The following is an 18,139-nucleotide window of genomic DNA, read 5'->3' as shown; positions in this document are numbered from 1 at the left end:
TCCCAAGCATGCGTTTCATTGGTGCTACACGCAGCTTGTATTAAAAAAAATTTCCCATACTGCCCAGCACTATCCTGCTCAAGGGGTCTGACGACAAAAATCACTGCTCTTATTTTACTGCATACTTGACCACCAATTTTTCAGACAGAGTGGCCAGACCTCATGCATTCTGCCAGCTTCCTAGTGACAAATTCAGGATAAGGAGACGATACAGGGAATTGGTGGGGTTAAGGAGCTAAATTATGTGAATTTGGGTCCCCATGGCCCCACCAATCATGACATTTAAGGGGTGGAGCCCATTATTGGCAGCCAGCACTGTCCCCACTGTGGCAAGCACTGTCCCCTCTATGGACTCCTCCTGGAGAGGAGTTTTTACATTTAGACAAGTATGTCTGTTTACAGAACCTATCACAACAATGCAGAGATAACGTCCTCCTCTAAGGGTTGTATTCAATGCAGCTGGCCAGGAAGTTTTTATGGCGAGGATGGCTTGTTTTAGGCAAGGATCGCCAAAATTAAGACATCCTTGCCGTTTAACCCCCTCGCCAGCCGCTCGCCTTAATCCTATGTTCTGGGGGAATCCTCACCATCAGAGGACTGCGATGTTCGTGGCTAATTCAGCAACCCCGCTGCATATAGCCACGAGCCTCGCCGTTTAACGTTTTTAGTAATAGCGAGGTGGAAACGGTGAGTGCAGGGGGTCAGTTGAATACTGAGGGCGGGCTATGACGGCGACCAATAGGCACTGCTCGCGGTCATAGCTCGTCTGATCGGCATTGAATATACCCCATGGGGTAGGATGCAGTTTGGGTGATGGATACATTGCAGAGTGGACCCACAGAGAATGCAGAGATGCACTGTACTGTATCTCAGTGAGCATTGCTGGACACCATTATGTCAGTGTCCAGCCAGCAAGTGGACAATCTCTCCAAGAGATGAATTACATAATCTAACATTTTTTAAACAAAAAGATTTCAACATGTTTCATTATTACAAAGAATTACTCTGCCCCACCCTGCTTCTTAATGCCCCCTTGCTGGTGATGTTGTATGGAGAGAACACTTTTTTAGGATACGATTATTCTTCTATTTTATTTATATGGCACCACCAAGGGACCGTAGCACTGTACAGGGAAAATTATAAAGAATATACACAATATAAAAACAACTAAGCAGAAATGTAAGATTAAAAACAACAATGTTCCCATATACCGATTCAATACTGTAAGTACTCTCCTAACGTGATGCAATGCAGGATTATGACCCTTATTCTGGTTCACTCGCAAAGGCAAATTCCTTCTCAAATGGACAAAACCATGTGCACTGCAGGGGGGGGGGGGCAGATGTTACATGTGCAGAAACTACTGACTGCTTTATTTCTACACTGCAATATAGATCCCACTTTGAAGAAAAACCCCATTTGAGAAGGAATTTGCCTCTGCTAGTGAACCAGAATAAGGCCCTATATCCAAAGGGTGGTTTATGGTGACTTTGCATTCTTTGGGAAATGGTGTCTGTGGGTCATGAGGCCTAATTCAGCATCGGTCCTAGTTTTGCACGTCTTTCCAAAACGACAACGTCTTTTTGTAGCACGTGGAAGGCTTTCCAGCACAGGACAAGACCGCAGGACAAGCAATGTGCAATGCAAAATGTAACAGTCTCATCCCGATATGATTTGTGTCACGGTGGCTGCAGAATGTGACGTCTCACAACAGTCGCGCCCTTCCCCGTCAACGCATCGCACTTGAGTCCAAACCGTGCCCCTGCAATGCCATATCAATGCCTCGCCACCGGCCCTCAGACTGAGGTCACATTTTCCAGCATGCGCACATGGGCTGATTACCAGAAATCGTTTAATAGCGATTTTCAGAAATCTGTGACCTATCCTCAATTAGACCAATGGTCCATTCCTAAAAGAATATCTATCGACTGCATTTAATATACGTTCAATGCTAAATACCAGGTGTGATCCTGCATTAATGGCCGTGGTTATTTTTACATTTGGCCCTGCAGGATATTGCTCTTATGTCTGTGGAATATGTAACCATGTTGGTATCGCTGTGTGGGCTGCCATGAAGGCTGGCAGATTAGCATGCTTTGTAGTTCAGGCTTTGAGGCCTGCCTGCAAGCTGACACCCCCCCCCCCCCCCTTCCCCCGCTGCCTCTGTATAACGCTGTGTAATCAGAATGCTAGTGAGTGTTGCTCTGTATTGGTGCATGTTAGCATTCACACTGTAAATGACACCATTAGTACACAGTGATCAAGCTGAAATGGCTTTGGTTTGGGTTCTCCAGCAAGGTTCAGGGCTGCGTTATATACAACACTTCCAGGCAGGTATATTTCCCCTTGGATTTGACATTGTCCTTGCCACAGTAATATGGTAATATCAGGCTATGTAGTTTGCGGAGACTCTTTGCTGAATGCCGATGCGCTCGGCTCATTCCTCCTCCATGCCCTCATCCCGCACCTTTGCCCCCTGTAGCTGCAGTGCCTTTGTATGACTGACGACGCGCTCCTTTCCCTCACACGAATGCGCAGCACTCCACAGATTTCACGGCGTTTGAGCAGCCTGTGTTGGTATAATAGCTCTAGGTGTATATGATAGATAAATGAGCCGGGGATGTTTGCATGTTTATTGTGTTGAAAAGCGATCACTGTTCTGGAGTAAGTGCACTGAGTAGGTGTCAGCAGATCTGCATTGTTCCAGGCTGCCTCAGCTGTTCTGCTTCAGCCAATAAACCCACATTGAAAATTAATGAAGGGCCGTGTCTCATGTTTGCCATGATGGCTGTTGATACGGTCAGATAGATATCAAACTACAGAGCTGTGGGATGACTTTATTGTAGAGACACATCCGATACTTCAGCAGATTCCTCCCCGCTTGCGTTGTGCACCAGGCGGTAAATGAGACAATGCATAGATACTGTATTGATTATGCTGGTTAATGGTAAATGCACATATCCTAATGTCCGTTATGATGTCACTGTTTAACCACTTCCTAGGGATACGATTTCACAGAACGCGTCTGGGATTGTTAGTAGGGTGGGACCAACATATTAAGTAATAACTATATCAACTTCTATATAATACAAGATAATGTTAACTGAATTTAAAATACATTTTATATGAAAAGGAATCTTCTAACATAAAAAGCATGTGATGCTGCTGACCGTCCCCCACACCCGCATCATCTGGGAATTACCATGAGAACACCCAGCGTTTTCATTGGAACACCCATGAAACGCTGGGTGTTCCCGTGGGTGAATCCCCCGGCCCACAACACCACGCCCCCCTCCCCCCCCCCCCCCCCGCCGCGATGTGGTGTGCGAGTGCAGGGTTCACCATAGCCGCTCGCACACAGCAGCTGCACATGCGCAAAACATCAATCAATCTGAATAAGGCCCTTTGGTTTGTGTGCTTTTAACCCCTGGTGTACTACCAGGAGTTCCCTTGCTGGACTATTGGACTAAATCAGCGGTGGGGAACCGTATACGGCCCCCGGAGCCGGTCTTTGAGGCCCGCCCAGAGGCTCTGCAGCGAGTCATGTACACGTGAACTCTTGCGGATGCTACCGACCACTCGCGAGATTTTCCCTGTATCAGACTCCCTGCACAGTCACCGGACCACCACACAGACCAGTGACTCGTAAACTGCGGCAGCCGCTGGAGCGTGGGACGGCTGCCGCAGGGCGATTTGTAAGTTGATGTTGTTGTTTTTTAATGGCCCCCGAGGCATTATGACCCAATGCAAACTGCCCTTGGACCCCAAAATGTTCCCCACCCCTGGACTAAATGATACATCAGCGCTTACAATGATCCTATTTGTCTGTTTGCAGTCTATTGGATCAACGTTGTATTGTAGCAGCAGATTCTATCACTTGCTAGCATTTTTTTTTTTGCTTGTTCTAAAATGTTTAGGAATAGTGATCTGAACATGAAGTGCTTGTCTAGGAATTTCTAATGAACAAATGAGTATCCCCATAATGTAGAACGCTCCAAAGATAATGGAGGATGCCTATTAGATCTAGAAAGATTACTCATAAAAGAGGCGAAAACCATGTGTGACATTATGGGATTAGATAATTACATCACATGTGCCAGAATACCCCGTGGCTTAAGAATAAATAAAATGCCGACCACTGGTTTGGAAAATGAACAATTCATGAAGTAGTGGTATCGTATAATAGACGAATGCTCCCTTGAATTGATGCGGCTTCTGATATTTGAAAAGGAAAAATTACTTAAAGAAGTGGAGGAAAAAATCTCCACATTTCTTCCAACATTAGAGCAAACTGTAGATAAAGATTATTATGCTTTGGCTAAAATGGAAATAGACAAAAAGGTTTCGTTGATTGAAATGAAAATCATTGAAACTAAACAAAAAGTTCCTGCGAGATAACAAGAGACCATAGTGCCCAAAAAGTCACGTGATAATTTAAATCGACAAACCAATAGAGAGGTCTATTCACCCAGACTTAACATGCAACAATTTAATATAAATGGCCAACAATTTTCAAAGTGGCAGAAAGTGCCATATAAAAACAAAAACAATATGGGTATACAAGATCCTAAAAAATATTGGAACAGACCGGTTTTCCCACAGAATGAACCTAATGGTGGGTTCACAATAATGAGGCTCTAAGGTCCTACAATGGTCCTCCATGAGAATTAGTGTTTTTTTAGCCATGGACAACTCAGAATACGGTCACCAACCGCAAGTTACCCCACAGAGAACCCCACTAAGATTTAAAAGAAGGTTAGGGGAAGGAGGGAAAATGGGATTTCCCAAAAGGGAGTCAAAAATACAGTCTGTACAGTAGTGAATGGCAAGGATGTTGTTAATAAGAAACCTGTCTCCCTGTCCTCCTCAACGACAGATGGTATTTTTAATATATCTAAAAGAATACTAACCGAGTGATATCCCTGTTCTAAAAAGAGGTTTTTCGTTTGCCCCTATGAAGGGACCCAGTAAAGTAGACTTACTGGTAGATCTTAATCTCTTCACCAGAAAACTTACCTTTAAGAGACATTTCCTCCGTAAACCAAACCTAGTTAAAGCTCATACATCACAGGATTAACTGACTATGTTGTTTGGTTTACAGTTAAAATCAACATACTACCCCCATTGAGTCTAGGGGTCCATATATTGACTATTTTCTGACCTAATTAAGAATTTGGTAAAATTGGAAATAAAGAAAAAAATGTCAGTATAATCTGAGTAAGAAAGATCTGAGTAAGAAAGAATCGGAACTCCACTATAGTAATAAAAAGTGCAGATAAAGGCGGTGGTGGAGTAGTACTACTTATGGACAGAGAATACTAGTGGTTTGTGTGCTACTGGTTTGTGTGCTGTTATTATTATTTTATTTATAAGGCGCCACAAGTGTTTCGCAGCGCCGTACAAAGGAACAGTACAGGGAGACAAAACTTGGCATAACATTGAATAAATAACCAAAAATAGAGTACAAATAAAGAGCGCCACAGTTCAATACACATTACAGCTTAAATATAAGTAGTGAGGACTCAATCAACATACAACTAGAGGCTTGTGGCCAATGATGGAGAGGAGTATGCGGACGAAGATGGTCACGGAGTGTTTTAGTATAGGAGAGCTGTGAGTGAAATGTGAAGAGAAGAGGGCTTTAACAACAGGAGGGAAGAGGGCCCTGCTCGAAGGAGCCTACAATCTGTTAGCCCCTGGTGTACTACCATGAGTTCCCTTGCTGGTCTATTGGACTAAGTGATACATAGCTCTTTTACAATTAAATATATATAATCTCTATCTGGACAAGGAATCACATACACCAGTTAAAGTTGAAGCCTGGTTCTTTATTCTCAGCAGGTAGACAGCATTCCAGGATAACAGATTGGCATTTCTTAAAACACAGCATGGCAGTGCTCCGGTTCTAGCAATGGCAAATCTTTCAATAAGGGTACTTACAAAGAATCCCTAACATAACCCATGGACCCCTGCAAGCGTATTGGCCAGGCACTAACTGCCATTGGGAACACCAACCTTCTGTCTTGAACGCACATATAACAGGAAGCACCAGGTGCTGTTAATCAGCCAGTGATTCCCAATACATCCTAGGAAAACCCGGGTTGGATCTCCCTAGCCTTGCTGCTGCTGTTCTAAATCCTGGACAGTATCTTCCACATTACCCTCATGTGTAAGTATGCTGTCCCTTTTACTTGTGTCATCCTTCTGGTTAAACGGCCCTCAATTATCCACCTCTCCCTCTTCCTTCTGCCCTAGCTTGGAGGATCGGAACCTACAAACCTCCTGGAAAGAGCACCTGCATTGAGGTGCTGTTTCCCTGGATGAAAAAGTAAATGGCTTTAAGGCCAAAAACCAACAGGTCACACGAGCATTCACCTCTTTGTGCGTGTGATTCCATTGCAAAGGGCGCATGGTCTGTGACCAATAAAATCCTCATCCCAAAAATAATATTTTAAGGACTCCACTGCCCACTTAATTGCCTAGCTCTCCTGCTCCCCCGTGAAGTACTCTCATCTCTATCTACCTCTTGTGAAAGGACTGTCCCTTATCCTGTCCCAGAGGCATCTGCCTACAGCACAAATTGTTTTTTAAAGTCAGGAGCTTGCAAGACAGGCTTCGTACACAAAGCTCATCTTAACTCTCACCAAGCATTTTCCACTGGACTAGATTACGTACCTGGGGCTGCGATTGTGCAGAACCATCGATAATTGTCAGATAATTGTCAGCTTGATGTTAAAGTAACTGCCACGTAGCATGGAAGCCTGATAAGAGACACCGGAGGCATTCTGCTTGAGTAAGGGATCACAGGCACACCCAGTTACATTCCCCAAAAACAGTTTCAACTTTTCTGCGTTTCTGCAACCCCTCCACTGCCAATGCCCGCTAATTGTGCCTGACTGTCAGTCACTCCGTAAAAAGCCGCAGTACTATTCTACTTTGGGGCATGTACAGTGTGAAGCTTACGTATGTGCAATTTACCAATAATCACTTAATTTAAAAAAACATTGGCATAACACCTGTCTTTACTTTTTATTGGCATCATAATGAGTTTTTTAGGGAATAGTTGAATATAGAAGATAAAATCACCAGTCTGCTAACTGGGAGATTCGGAGTTCAATTTTTGTGTTCTCTTTTCAATTGAATGTTAATAAATCGGGGACTTTTATATTCATCCATGTGCAGATACTGATATTTTGTCTATTTTGATTGGGATTCGGCTTTATATTTGATTTTACATTCACTTTTAAAAATTGTACACAAAATGACAAAGAAACCCCAAATCGCAGACTAGTAAATATCGTATACCCCTATATGTGTTAAAGGCTACTTGTTGCACATGTCTAATGTAGGCTGAACCAGTGGTTTGGCGGCGTGACGTCATTCAGCCAATGAAGCAATTTGTAGTCATAGCAATTAGTACATTAGTTCACAAATGTCTCTAAACAGTCTAGATTTATTGTTCTACAGGAAAAATATACTGAAAGCCGTGTCTGGATTAACACATAACAGTGTATAGTTATTTCTTGGTGAGCGCAATGGAGGAACCTCTGACTAGCGTTTGCATTGTTTTAGCGCAGTTATTGAATTTTGCCTTTTATGTCTTTGCTACGGTCTGTTCTGTTTTAGTTGCATGAGTAAATCCACATGAATGTAAATGAAAGGATATTGTTTATGTGTCAGGATAATGGCTGTTGCTATGGACCAATCATTCATTGGATTCAGGTGAATGGTTACTCTGTGTAGGAGGAACCATTGCTCTAAGGCCCTGATTACTACTGCAGTTCTCAAGGTACCATGTTGTAAGGCTATCCATGCGCAGGCACTGGTAACTGAATTAGTATCTCAACAATGGCTGCCTCCTCTGTGCCTGATCGATTTTAGGTTCTTTTTTATTTTTTCTTTGAGATTCTTTTCATTCTTTTACCTTTTTCCTATAATCCTGTTTCATGGTGCAAGAAAAATAATTAACATAGCAACCAAATTACTTAGGCACCATCTGTTACCTCCTACATCCACCCCCCTCCATAGTGGCTTAGCTCATATTGTTCTGTATAGATTATTATTTTAAGAATCCAGATTACATTTTAATATAATCCTTACAGTCTGTGTAGCAGATGATCCGTTTGCACCAATAGCCAGACTTTACCTTACAGACCTTGTACGCAGAAGCTCTGAATGTGGATTTTACACCTATTGGACTTCTCTGCTCTTCTTGTCCTTAGGTGTTTTTTTATGTCCTAAACATCCGCATTAAGCTGGGTACACACTTGAGCAATGGGCATCTTTTCCGACAAAGGAGTTAATGCCTATCAGCCCAGACTGTGTGTACACTCTGTAGTGATGTTAAGTCTGGAGTGATGTTCCTTCCTTCGCTAGCCTTATTGTCTGCTTTGATGACCTGATGACATTGCATGCAACCACAAATGAAACTGCATATCGGCCCAACATCGCTCCAGTCTGCTTCAGTCAAGGAGATACAACAAATTCACATACATCTATGCAGACGGTGTAATGGTTAGCATCACTACCTCACAGCGCTGAGGTCATGGGTTCAATTCCCGCCATGGCTCTAACTGTGCGGAGTTTGTATATTCTCCCTGTACTCGCGTGGGTTTCCTCCCACAATCCAAAAATATACTGGTAGGCTAATTGGCTCCCAACAAAATTAACCCTAGTATGTCTATGTGCGCGTGTACATGTGGTAGGGAATATAGAGTGGGGCAGGGACTGATGTGAATGTTCAAATATTCTCTGTAAAGCGCTGAGGAATATGTATGCACTATATAAGAAACTGCTAATAAATAATAATCTAGCCTACTTGTTGGTTTAATACGGAGTCACACGGAGCTGATACTTTGTGTAATGCTACCTGTAGCGCACAGAGTATAGATGTATGTAGAGACATTTGTCTTGATCTTTTCAAAAGTCCATACACATTTTGCCCAGCGTGTATGGACAGCGATGATGTGAAAATCGCTGGCCTGAACATTGCTCAGTTTATACACACCGAACGATTTCCCCCCCCCCCCCCCCCCCTATGGAAAGCCGTCCACCCCCACCGCTTAATGCTGGCACGTACATACTGGCCGGCTTTTAAGATGAAGGCAGCTCAACCTGTAAAACTGAGCTGCTTTCAGCTCAAACTTGCCAAGTGTGCACAGGCCTTTACTCTAATCTCTGTCCTGTTGTAGTTTGGAAACCTACATTCACCTAATAAGCTCATTACTCATAATGTAAATCACTGGAGATCTGTGTACTTCTCTTTATTTTCTTGGGGGATTTCTCAACCGAAATGCGCAAAAATAAAGGTTCATTGCTATAAATATTTAATTTATTAACTTGTATGTTGTATTACGGCTGTTCTCCATGAGGGTATAAAATGCCGGGCTATACAGTGGGAAGTAGAAGGCAAAGGCAATGTATTTGCTACATGTTTCGGGCGGGCATGTATAAGCTGTGGAAGGTATAATGGGGGAGGGTGTATAAAGCATATAGGTTACTGATGGTGTGCTTGTTTGCTAAGCTTGCATCTGTTTTTCTAGGATGGAATGAACTGGGTCTGCAAAAATGTGAATGCAAAGAAGAAATAAAGGACTAAAAGCAGCAGCAGCAAAAGCTCACACAGACTGCGTCACCACCGCCGTTCTCTGTCAATGCAAAGGACTCTAAGGTCACGGCTAATGTTTTATTATTTATCACAGATTCTGGATAAAATGCGTCCAAACACTATATGCTGGTCTGTGTCATTACCACAAGGCATGTCTAATCTGTTTCTTAGCCCACTCGCCATCCATGTCATATTTCCCAATGACCCATGTACTGTATAGACTCCAACATCTACTGTAGCTATAGAAAGCACCTTTGTTTCATGCCGTTATTACCATTTGTGGGCTGCATAGGAATACTATTAAATAGAAGCCGCTCTGCATTAATGCCCAAATGACCTCTATTCTATATGCTCCATTAGGGACTACATGGAAATACGGCTCCTTGTTCGTAGATCTGCCACAAATGCTGCTCAAGCGATGCTCACCGTAAGCGGCAACCTCTCTCCGGCTGCAGCTGTTCAGCCAGTAATTCACCCAACGCTCACAGACAGTTAATAGCTCGAGATTTTCTTCCCTTTCGTCGCCCTAATGCTTCACTCCTACCTCATTGATTAATGAGCAGTACCTCTAATTACAGCAGGCATGTTTTGTAACCTATAGCAACCAGCGCAGGCATTTGCTCAAATTTCTTGACTACTGTTTCATAAAAATAAAAAAAATCCAGTCTGTGGCTTATTGCTCCCTGATTGCCATGCACCTGTTTTGTTTGATTCCACCCCCATGCAGAATGTTCCAGATAGATACTCATTCTAAAATCATTCCTTGCGCTGCCTGTAGATTGCAACTGTTAACCCTGTAATGCAGTCGAGACACAAACAGGTATATATAAGAAATGCAAACACTAGCAAGCAAAAGAGGACCTCCGTCGATTGGCGCACCTTGCTAATGTATTGTTTTTCTAAAGGTGGCCATACACACGCAGATTTATCTTCAGATCTGACTGGTTGGAACAAAAACATGGTTATGGATGAGAGCAAATGACAGTTGACCATTTGCTTAGAAATGCTGGAAAACCAACAAACTGTCACTCATCCTTAACCATGTTTTTGCTCCAACCAGCCAGATCTGAAGATAAATCTTACTAGTGCATGGGCACCTTTACACCCAAACAGTTAGAATATGCTCAGAACATGAAAGCAAACGCCTGGTTGCTATCGGTTAAAACACATTTTTCCCCAGAGCAAACGCTGCTTTAGATTTGCTAATTTGGGTAGAAAATCTAAATCTATTGATTACGTTGCTCCTAATAGAAAATGGTATTTTTGCACCTTGATCCGGCTGACATTTGCTAGTGATTTCCTAATGCTTAGAATCTATTTTGGGTAATTATGAAAATGACTGTCGCTGTCAGCTGGAACTTCTGATGACAACAATCCAGAAACCGTTTCGGAAATCTTTGACTACACTTAATATAAGCATTTAATATAGAATAATAAAGCTCGGGTCCACACAAAAATGATTGGTCGCCCAAAACCAACCCATTTTTATGCAGGAGGTGTCTCAGAAGGTGACTGCATTTTTTAAGTATAAGACCAAAGGTCATGTATGCGTGATCCAACAGCTGTAATGTTCTATAGATCTATAGATGACAGCCATTTGGCAAATGAATCTGCAGAGCCCACAGGGGCTGGTGTCATGATGGAATAAGGAGATGTGGTGCTCTGCACTTAGCTGCTGGGATCACTGCATATACTTTTGCTGGATGATACCTTTCTTTGAGTTTACTTGCATCCTCTATATAAAAATGTCGCACACAATACGCACCCTAATTGAGAATTTCTGTTTTTAAAGTACACTGTAAAATTCTCAAAATAAGAATTTGCATCTGTTTAATAAAACCGTTTATATAAATATTTATTAATATTGTTTTATTTAAGAAAAAAATATGCTGGGACAATGGTTATTGTCAACATCAAGTTAATTCCAATATGCATGTTTTTGTATATTGTATAATTTTTACATGAGCTACTTAGCCTATTGTAGTGGTGTTGGCTGGTTTTTCTATGAATTATTCAAACTGTACTGAAAAAAAAAAAAAAGTATTGGCTTGCTCAGAGTGTATCTTGTTATTTGTACAGCCCTTCTCCCCTGGGAATGCACAGAAACGTTGTACAGTATATCTGGGTTATGAATGGACCGGCTGAAAGTTCCACCCAAACACTGATCCCCCTAAATGTGGCGTCAGGTCCGCAACAGACCTGGTCTTCCATTTTACGGAAATCTCTAAATCAACCACAAAGTACCAAACACGACCTATATAGTTTAAGAGCATATAAGGTAAAAAGAGATAAAGTACTACCCAATGAGCTTTTAAGGGGCAGATTCAAGTGTTTTTTTATCATACTCTTCCTGCCTTAAGCGATGGGAGATTGCTGATAATCAAGTGCCCATGTTTATCGCGCTGTTCGCACCCATTAAAGGCAGGTTAGGCACACATAGCAGCTAAACCCAAACAAATGGGCGTAGCACGAAAAGTCCCATTTGTGCAGTGTGAAAACGGCAGCCTGGCCCGACAGCCGTGACCCTGTCCTGTTCTTGACTGGAATTCGGCAGGCGGTATTCAATGTCCCACCCACCAACAAGTGGGCGTGGACGCAAGATATGGCCGTGGGAGATTGAATACCCCCCTTAAGTGTCAGTTTTGTGCAGTGTACTAGTGCATTTGAAGTCTGAAGTTGCTTCCAATGATCTTAATTTAAATTCATATTTATTTTACTTGTTCTTACTGGTATTTAAACTTGCGTTTTTAAGTGTATAAATTTGATAGCAAATACAACCATTACCATCTCTGAGGCCTCAGACACTGTTGTACACCTGACAAATAGAACAAGTGTGTAACCAGCCATGACACCCATATAAAGGCAGTGCAAAATGATGTGGTTATGGAGGCTGCACACTAGGCAAACTCTCCAAGGTTATCCTGAGAATCTCCATAGAATATATAGTATGATACATGCATTTTTTGAATACACTCGTACATACTAGTTGTGTTATTTGGGGCTTTTCATCAACCAGATCAGTTTGTCTCCATCTTAAATTGCTGCTTTTATTTCTAAATATGGTAGACACCCATTATTGCTTCATCTCTGTATAAGCTATGAGCATAATGAGGGCGTATGCCACTCTCCCCCCCCCCTCCTGCTCTCTTATCATATCTTCTGACATTGCTACACACCCCGTGACATCATACTGCACCCATGATGATGTCACACCTGCTTTCTATCACTCAGGACATAATAGGACAAAAGCAAACCTTCTAGTGAATGGTAAGCTCTGGTGTCCAAGTTGGATGAGATGCAGCCATTACGGTCCTACACGGAACAGTCTGAATTTTTTTTTTTCAAGCTAAGCTATGTGGGACCTGCTGGAAGTTGACCACACACACACACACACACACACAGCAGTTGCTGCACTCTATTATAATTGTCTGACTGTATTTACAATCATGCCCAATGATCCCATTTATTTTGATCAGATTATTGAGCATATGGTCTGCTTTGGTACCACCACACATGTTCTTTCTGAAGTTGCCCAAACACACACGCAGTTATCTCTGATTATGTGGCTAAAATCACAATTGCCTCAATAAACGCTGCAGCTGGGATAATAGTATATATTTATCTCCTCATCTTTACATGTGACAAGTTGAAATGGGAAATAAAAAAGACTTAAGTGCTGTGATGTAATGCAGGCCGAGTTTGCCAGAGGTGCAGGATGCCATCCGGAATAGGATTTTTATTTTTAAAGCGGCAATCATTTACAAGACATGATTTTGCCTTGTACATGATTGCTGCTTTAAAACAATATGTCCGCGTTCAGCAGGCATCGCTGGCAAACTCAGACTGTATTGCTGCACATCCTAGCGTATGTCACTTAAGTTTTACCGTTATTGATTTTGAAAATCATAATAGCATCACAGATGCAAAACTATCAGTTGGAGATTACCTCATGCAAGCAACTTTTTAAACAGGATGAGACACATCATTGCTAATGTTTTATTTGAATTTATATAACAAATGTGAGTGACGCTGGGGAATTTTTAGCTGATACTTTGCGCATCTCTCTGAAATGTTGGCATTTTTAGCAGATATTTTTGCGCATCTCTCAGAGATGGTTGGCACTCGAAGGGTTAACTTGAGTGACTGTATCCAGCAAGTGAATAGTGGAGAAGTACATTCTATAAAATAAAATATTAGGTAGTAGCTGGTTGCTATGGGCAATTTCTCCACTGTTTTCACTGCTTATGCCTATGTGTTCTGTCTATGAAGGATAGAAAACCTCCCTGAAAGGAAGGAGACAGTGGCCTAAATTCTTAATCCACACTTGTAGAAAAAATACATTTTATTTGTAGATAATTGCAGCTTCCCAACATCACTTTTCCTAGAGCTGCCTCAGAGTTTAGGAATTCATGTCTGCTTAGTACAAACCGAACACTAAACCAGTATAATCTGAAGGATCTATGCCTTTTAAACCGTGACATTCTCTTGATTATTTCCGAGGTACATATGACAACATGTTTCATGGAGATTCCTCTGCTGGGAGCAGTCGCGTAGAGAAAACAGAAGGTTAGGACCTCCCCTGGTCTCTCTGCTGCTGTTATTGTAACCGCAGAGCAAATAGACCCTATACCTGGATTTATGCAGAGATGACAAGCTGCTTTCAACTCCACCAACAGCACTAATTGGGGGAAATTGTGACCTATGAAAGGTCCCATCACCTCTATGACAGGCGTCTGCTTTGTTAAGTAAAGGCTTTAAAAAACAGTGCAGCAACAAACATTCCCCCATCCTTTTACCCATAGTTGCCTACCCTCCTGCATTCTGCAGGAGACTCCCTGAAATAGCAGCAATCTCCCTCTCTCCCGCATTAGTCTAGCAATCTCCCTCATTTCACCTAACCCACATTATACTGTTACATTTTTGGGGATAAAAGGAATGAGAGACAGATACATTTACATTGAATCATCAGCGCCATTTCCCAGCACTTTAGCAAGTATAGTAGCTCTTACTAACTGCTCTGGGGCTCATCTACATTTTGGATATGTCATTTTTAAAAGATTCCCCTCAGATGTAGCAGCACACACCTGCGCTTCTAGGTGCCATGTCACAATCTCTTTTCACAATCTCTCCATATATGGAACTGGACATGCCATTTGGGTGGAGCATGACACGCCCCCTCAATGAAGAACTGTGCAAATTTCTACTACCAACTATAATCTCTTGGCAACAATCAGTTTCTACTTATTTATTTAGCACCTTCTAATTGATCGCTGAGAATCCGGTTGCTATGGGTAACATTCCATCTTCAATAGTACTCCCATCTTAGTAAATGTAGCTCTATGGCAGCGATTCCGTTAGCAGTGTGCACTACTGTAACGCGTGTTATTCTGGCAGGGTTCCCTCACTTGTTTTTGCCCACGTAGATTGTGTGAGTAAAAAATGAACACTATAGTAACCTTGCTCACAACCTTGCTCTTACATAAATCTCCTTTTTTAAATCTGTCCTTGTTAAACGGATGGGAAATGAGTTTTTGTTATTTCCTGGAGATCCTCTACAAATAATGGGGGTTATTCTGGCTGCGAATGGATGTTTAACATAAAGTTCCATTCGCATGCTGCAAGTAACCTCCCACATCTTTCGATGGTCGCTGACCATCGAAATATGTGGAAGGTACACGCATATAAAAGTGACTTTCAAGTCCCTTCCATATGCGTGTACGCTGGGACGGATATGGGTGGGCAGCTGACATCCGGTGATGTCAGCTGCCTGTCCCCCTCACCCGTGTCACCGCCTTATTACCATGGGAACGTCCATGAAACACTGGGCGTTCCCATATGGTAATGGGGCTGCCAGGCGCCTCCCGCCCTTCTCCACCCCCTACTTGCCGTGTAGGGTGCGTGCACCCGGCGAACAGAATGATAGCAGTGGGTGCACGCACCCTGCGTCTGCAGAATTGCACCGAATGAATAAGACTAACCCCCAATATCCGATTGCACAATGCAGATACTGGCCTGAAATGTTTTGCTTTATCCACTGTACAAAACGAGAAAACCAATGATATTCTAGCTTCTGGGAAGAACAGTAAGAGCCCATACACATTGGCAAGTATTCAATGCCGGTGCGAGCGGCCGGCGAGGGGGTTTAACTGCGAGGATCACAGAAAACCAGTGATCCTCGCAGTTTAACCCCCGCGCCGGCCGCTCGCACTATGCAACGTTCCGGGGGAATCCTCGAAGTCACAGAACTACGAGGATTCCCCTAAACTGCGAGAGCCGCGGCTAGTGCAGCAAACTCGCTGTAATTAGCCTCGGCTCTCGCAGTTTTTGGAGGCACATTCGCAAATTCCCCCTCGCTCAAAAAACCGAGCGAGGGGGAATTTGCGAATGAGGGGGGTCAGTTGAATACTGACAGGGTGAGCGGTGACTGCGAGCAAAAAGTCCTGCTCGCAGTCACCGCTCGCCCACGGCATTGAATATATGCCTATATGTAATATTGCACACGATGGCAACAATTCAGTTCAGTTTAATGTGTACACCCAATCTGTCATAAGATGTCCACTCCCGTGCATCTGATGAGATATCGTCTGATTGTCCTGCATGGATGCTGGATGGATGCTCTGCACATATTGTATATTTGTGTATATACCGTACAACTGTAAGATCATTTTAATTAATACATGGTGTGTTTTGTGTACGAGGTATATGACGTAAGATATTCTTTATGATCTTATGTCACATCGTGCAGTGCGTACATAAGATATCACATTTCCAGGAGTGCAAGGGAAATTGTATAAATCTTATCCTATCCCATTGTTGTAATGTGTTCATAGCTTAAAGCAATCATACTGATGTGTGAATGCAGGTATTTACATGGTCCACACAGAGAGAGAGAGAGAGAGAGTGAGGCCCGGGGGTGCAGTCCTAGAACCTGTGCTCAACATTGTACTGTGAATCCTGGCAATATGGGGGTGGAGCACAAAGATGAGATTCATACCCAATTGTTTCATCCGGTCTCTGCTCCTCCCTTTCACCAGAGAAGCGGCAGCTGTGAGACTGTTATTAAGGGGCTGGGATAACTGCTCTCAAATTTTGGAGTCTCCTAGAAATTCCAGTACAGTGGGAAGGAATGCTATAAAGCTCTTCTTGCTAAGAATGGTTGAAGTTGTACATCAGCTGGCTAAAGCTTTATACACATTATACCACTTTTTAAACAATGTGCTTCTGAACAGCCAAGCATGTAAATCGTCCAGTGTGTACGCTTGATCATGGTGCCGGTGGGAATTTCCGTTGGCCACTTCTATGGAGCTTTTGAAAAAAAAAAAAAAGACAGAATGCTTGTAGCTCATATCAAGCAAATAGCTCTTGGTTTGGTAACATTATAGTGATAGAAGCTGATGGTTGCTATTGGTTACAGTACATTGCTGTCCTGTCACTTACTAGCGCTCTGTACAGGAAGTAGGCAAATTACAGTGTGAGCTCCGCTCCCTTTTTCTTTGGTCTCTGTAATGCATTATACCCACCAATGACTGTGCCCCTCCCACATTGACACATGACTATGCCCCTACCAAAGCATCATTTCCCCATGCTACACTATTGCCTGGGGAATGCCACAAATAAATAAGATGGACAGGAGAGATTTTAGTTGGGATAAGCGAGCGGCAGAAAGTCCAAAAATTGGCTTTGAGGACCGTCCCAACTGTAACTGTAGAAAAAAAAAGTTTTCATTCCTCTGAATACATTTGGAATTTAACCATTTCCTTCAGCAGTGTAAAGTGTAAAAGTTTCCAGGATAGCGATGTTGCATTGTATTGCTAGATGCAGGTTACATTAATGCATGTGAGCAGCCTGAAGACCCCATTATGTCTCAAGCAATTTTGTTTATCAAAAGATCATGTGGGTTTCGCATCACACAGGGATTATTGCTCAATGAATCACAGCCCTTGTGCATCTGCTGTGTTCTACAGAAGGGAACCAGAGGGATTTTACTTCTGCTATAATGTTTCTTTATGTCTTGATGTTCAATATCTGATTTCTGCAGCCCTACAATTTATTCCAACTGTCTGAGTGGTATTTTGTTATATTGTAAAGCTCATTGTGTTACTTTTTAAATGTATTTGTCAAAAGAAAGGAAATAAAATGAATTTTAGTAGTATATCCAATGGTGTTGGTGTCTGTTTTCATGCTGGTTCAGTTTTAATGTAAATACTTCAGTAGTAGAAACACAGGGGTTTGGTATGGGATACCGGAGCTTAGGATGCCAGCAGGAAGAAAACGGACTGAGGCATCCCGATGCTGGGAATCCCGTGCCTCCTAGGAAAGTATCCTAAACCCTCCCTACCTGCAGCCTATACCTCACCCACCCCCCTTAGTGCCTTCCTTACCCCCATCCCTAAGTTTATCCCACCTGTGGTGCCGAAGCCAAACACCCCGCAGCCTAAACTTAACCCTTTTTTTTTTTTTTTATTCAATACTTTTCAGTGACAATTTTTTTTTTTTGTTTTACATACAAACAGAACAAGAAAAAGAAACGGT

The 18,139-nt window shown here is 42.6% G+C and overlaps 1 protein-coding gene across 1 annotated transcript in view; it reads left to right on the top strand.

The window, feature by feature from the left end:
- The window catches only part of ARL3 (ARF like GTPase 3), a 52,271-nt gene extending 34,510 nt beyond the window's left edge, over positions 1–17,761 (top strand). The window contains exon 6 of the mRNA XM_083149242.1: positions 9,543–17,761. Coding sequence (XP_083005368.1) covers positions 9,543–9,590 — 48 coding nt within the window. The 3' untranslated portion in view covers positions 9,591–17,761. The remainder of the gene's footprint in view (positions 1–9,542) is intronic.
- Positions 17,762–18,139: the final 378 nt, after the last annotated feature.

Source organism: Crinia signifera, chromosome 6 (assembly GCF_055691185.1).
Source record: "Crinia signifera chromosome 6, ASM5569118v1, whole genome shotgun sequence".
In the NCBI taxonomy this organism is placed as follows: domain Eukaryota; kingdom Metazoa; phylum Chordata; class Amphibia; order Anura; family Myobatrachidae; genus Crinia; species Crinia signifera.
Note: the sequence above shows the minus strand (reverse complement) of the source record. Positions and strands in the feature narration are given on the sequence as shown.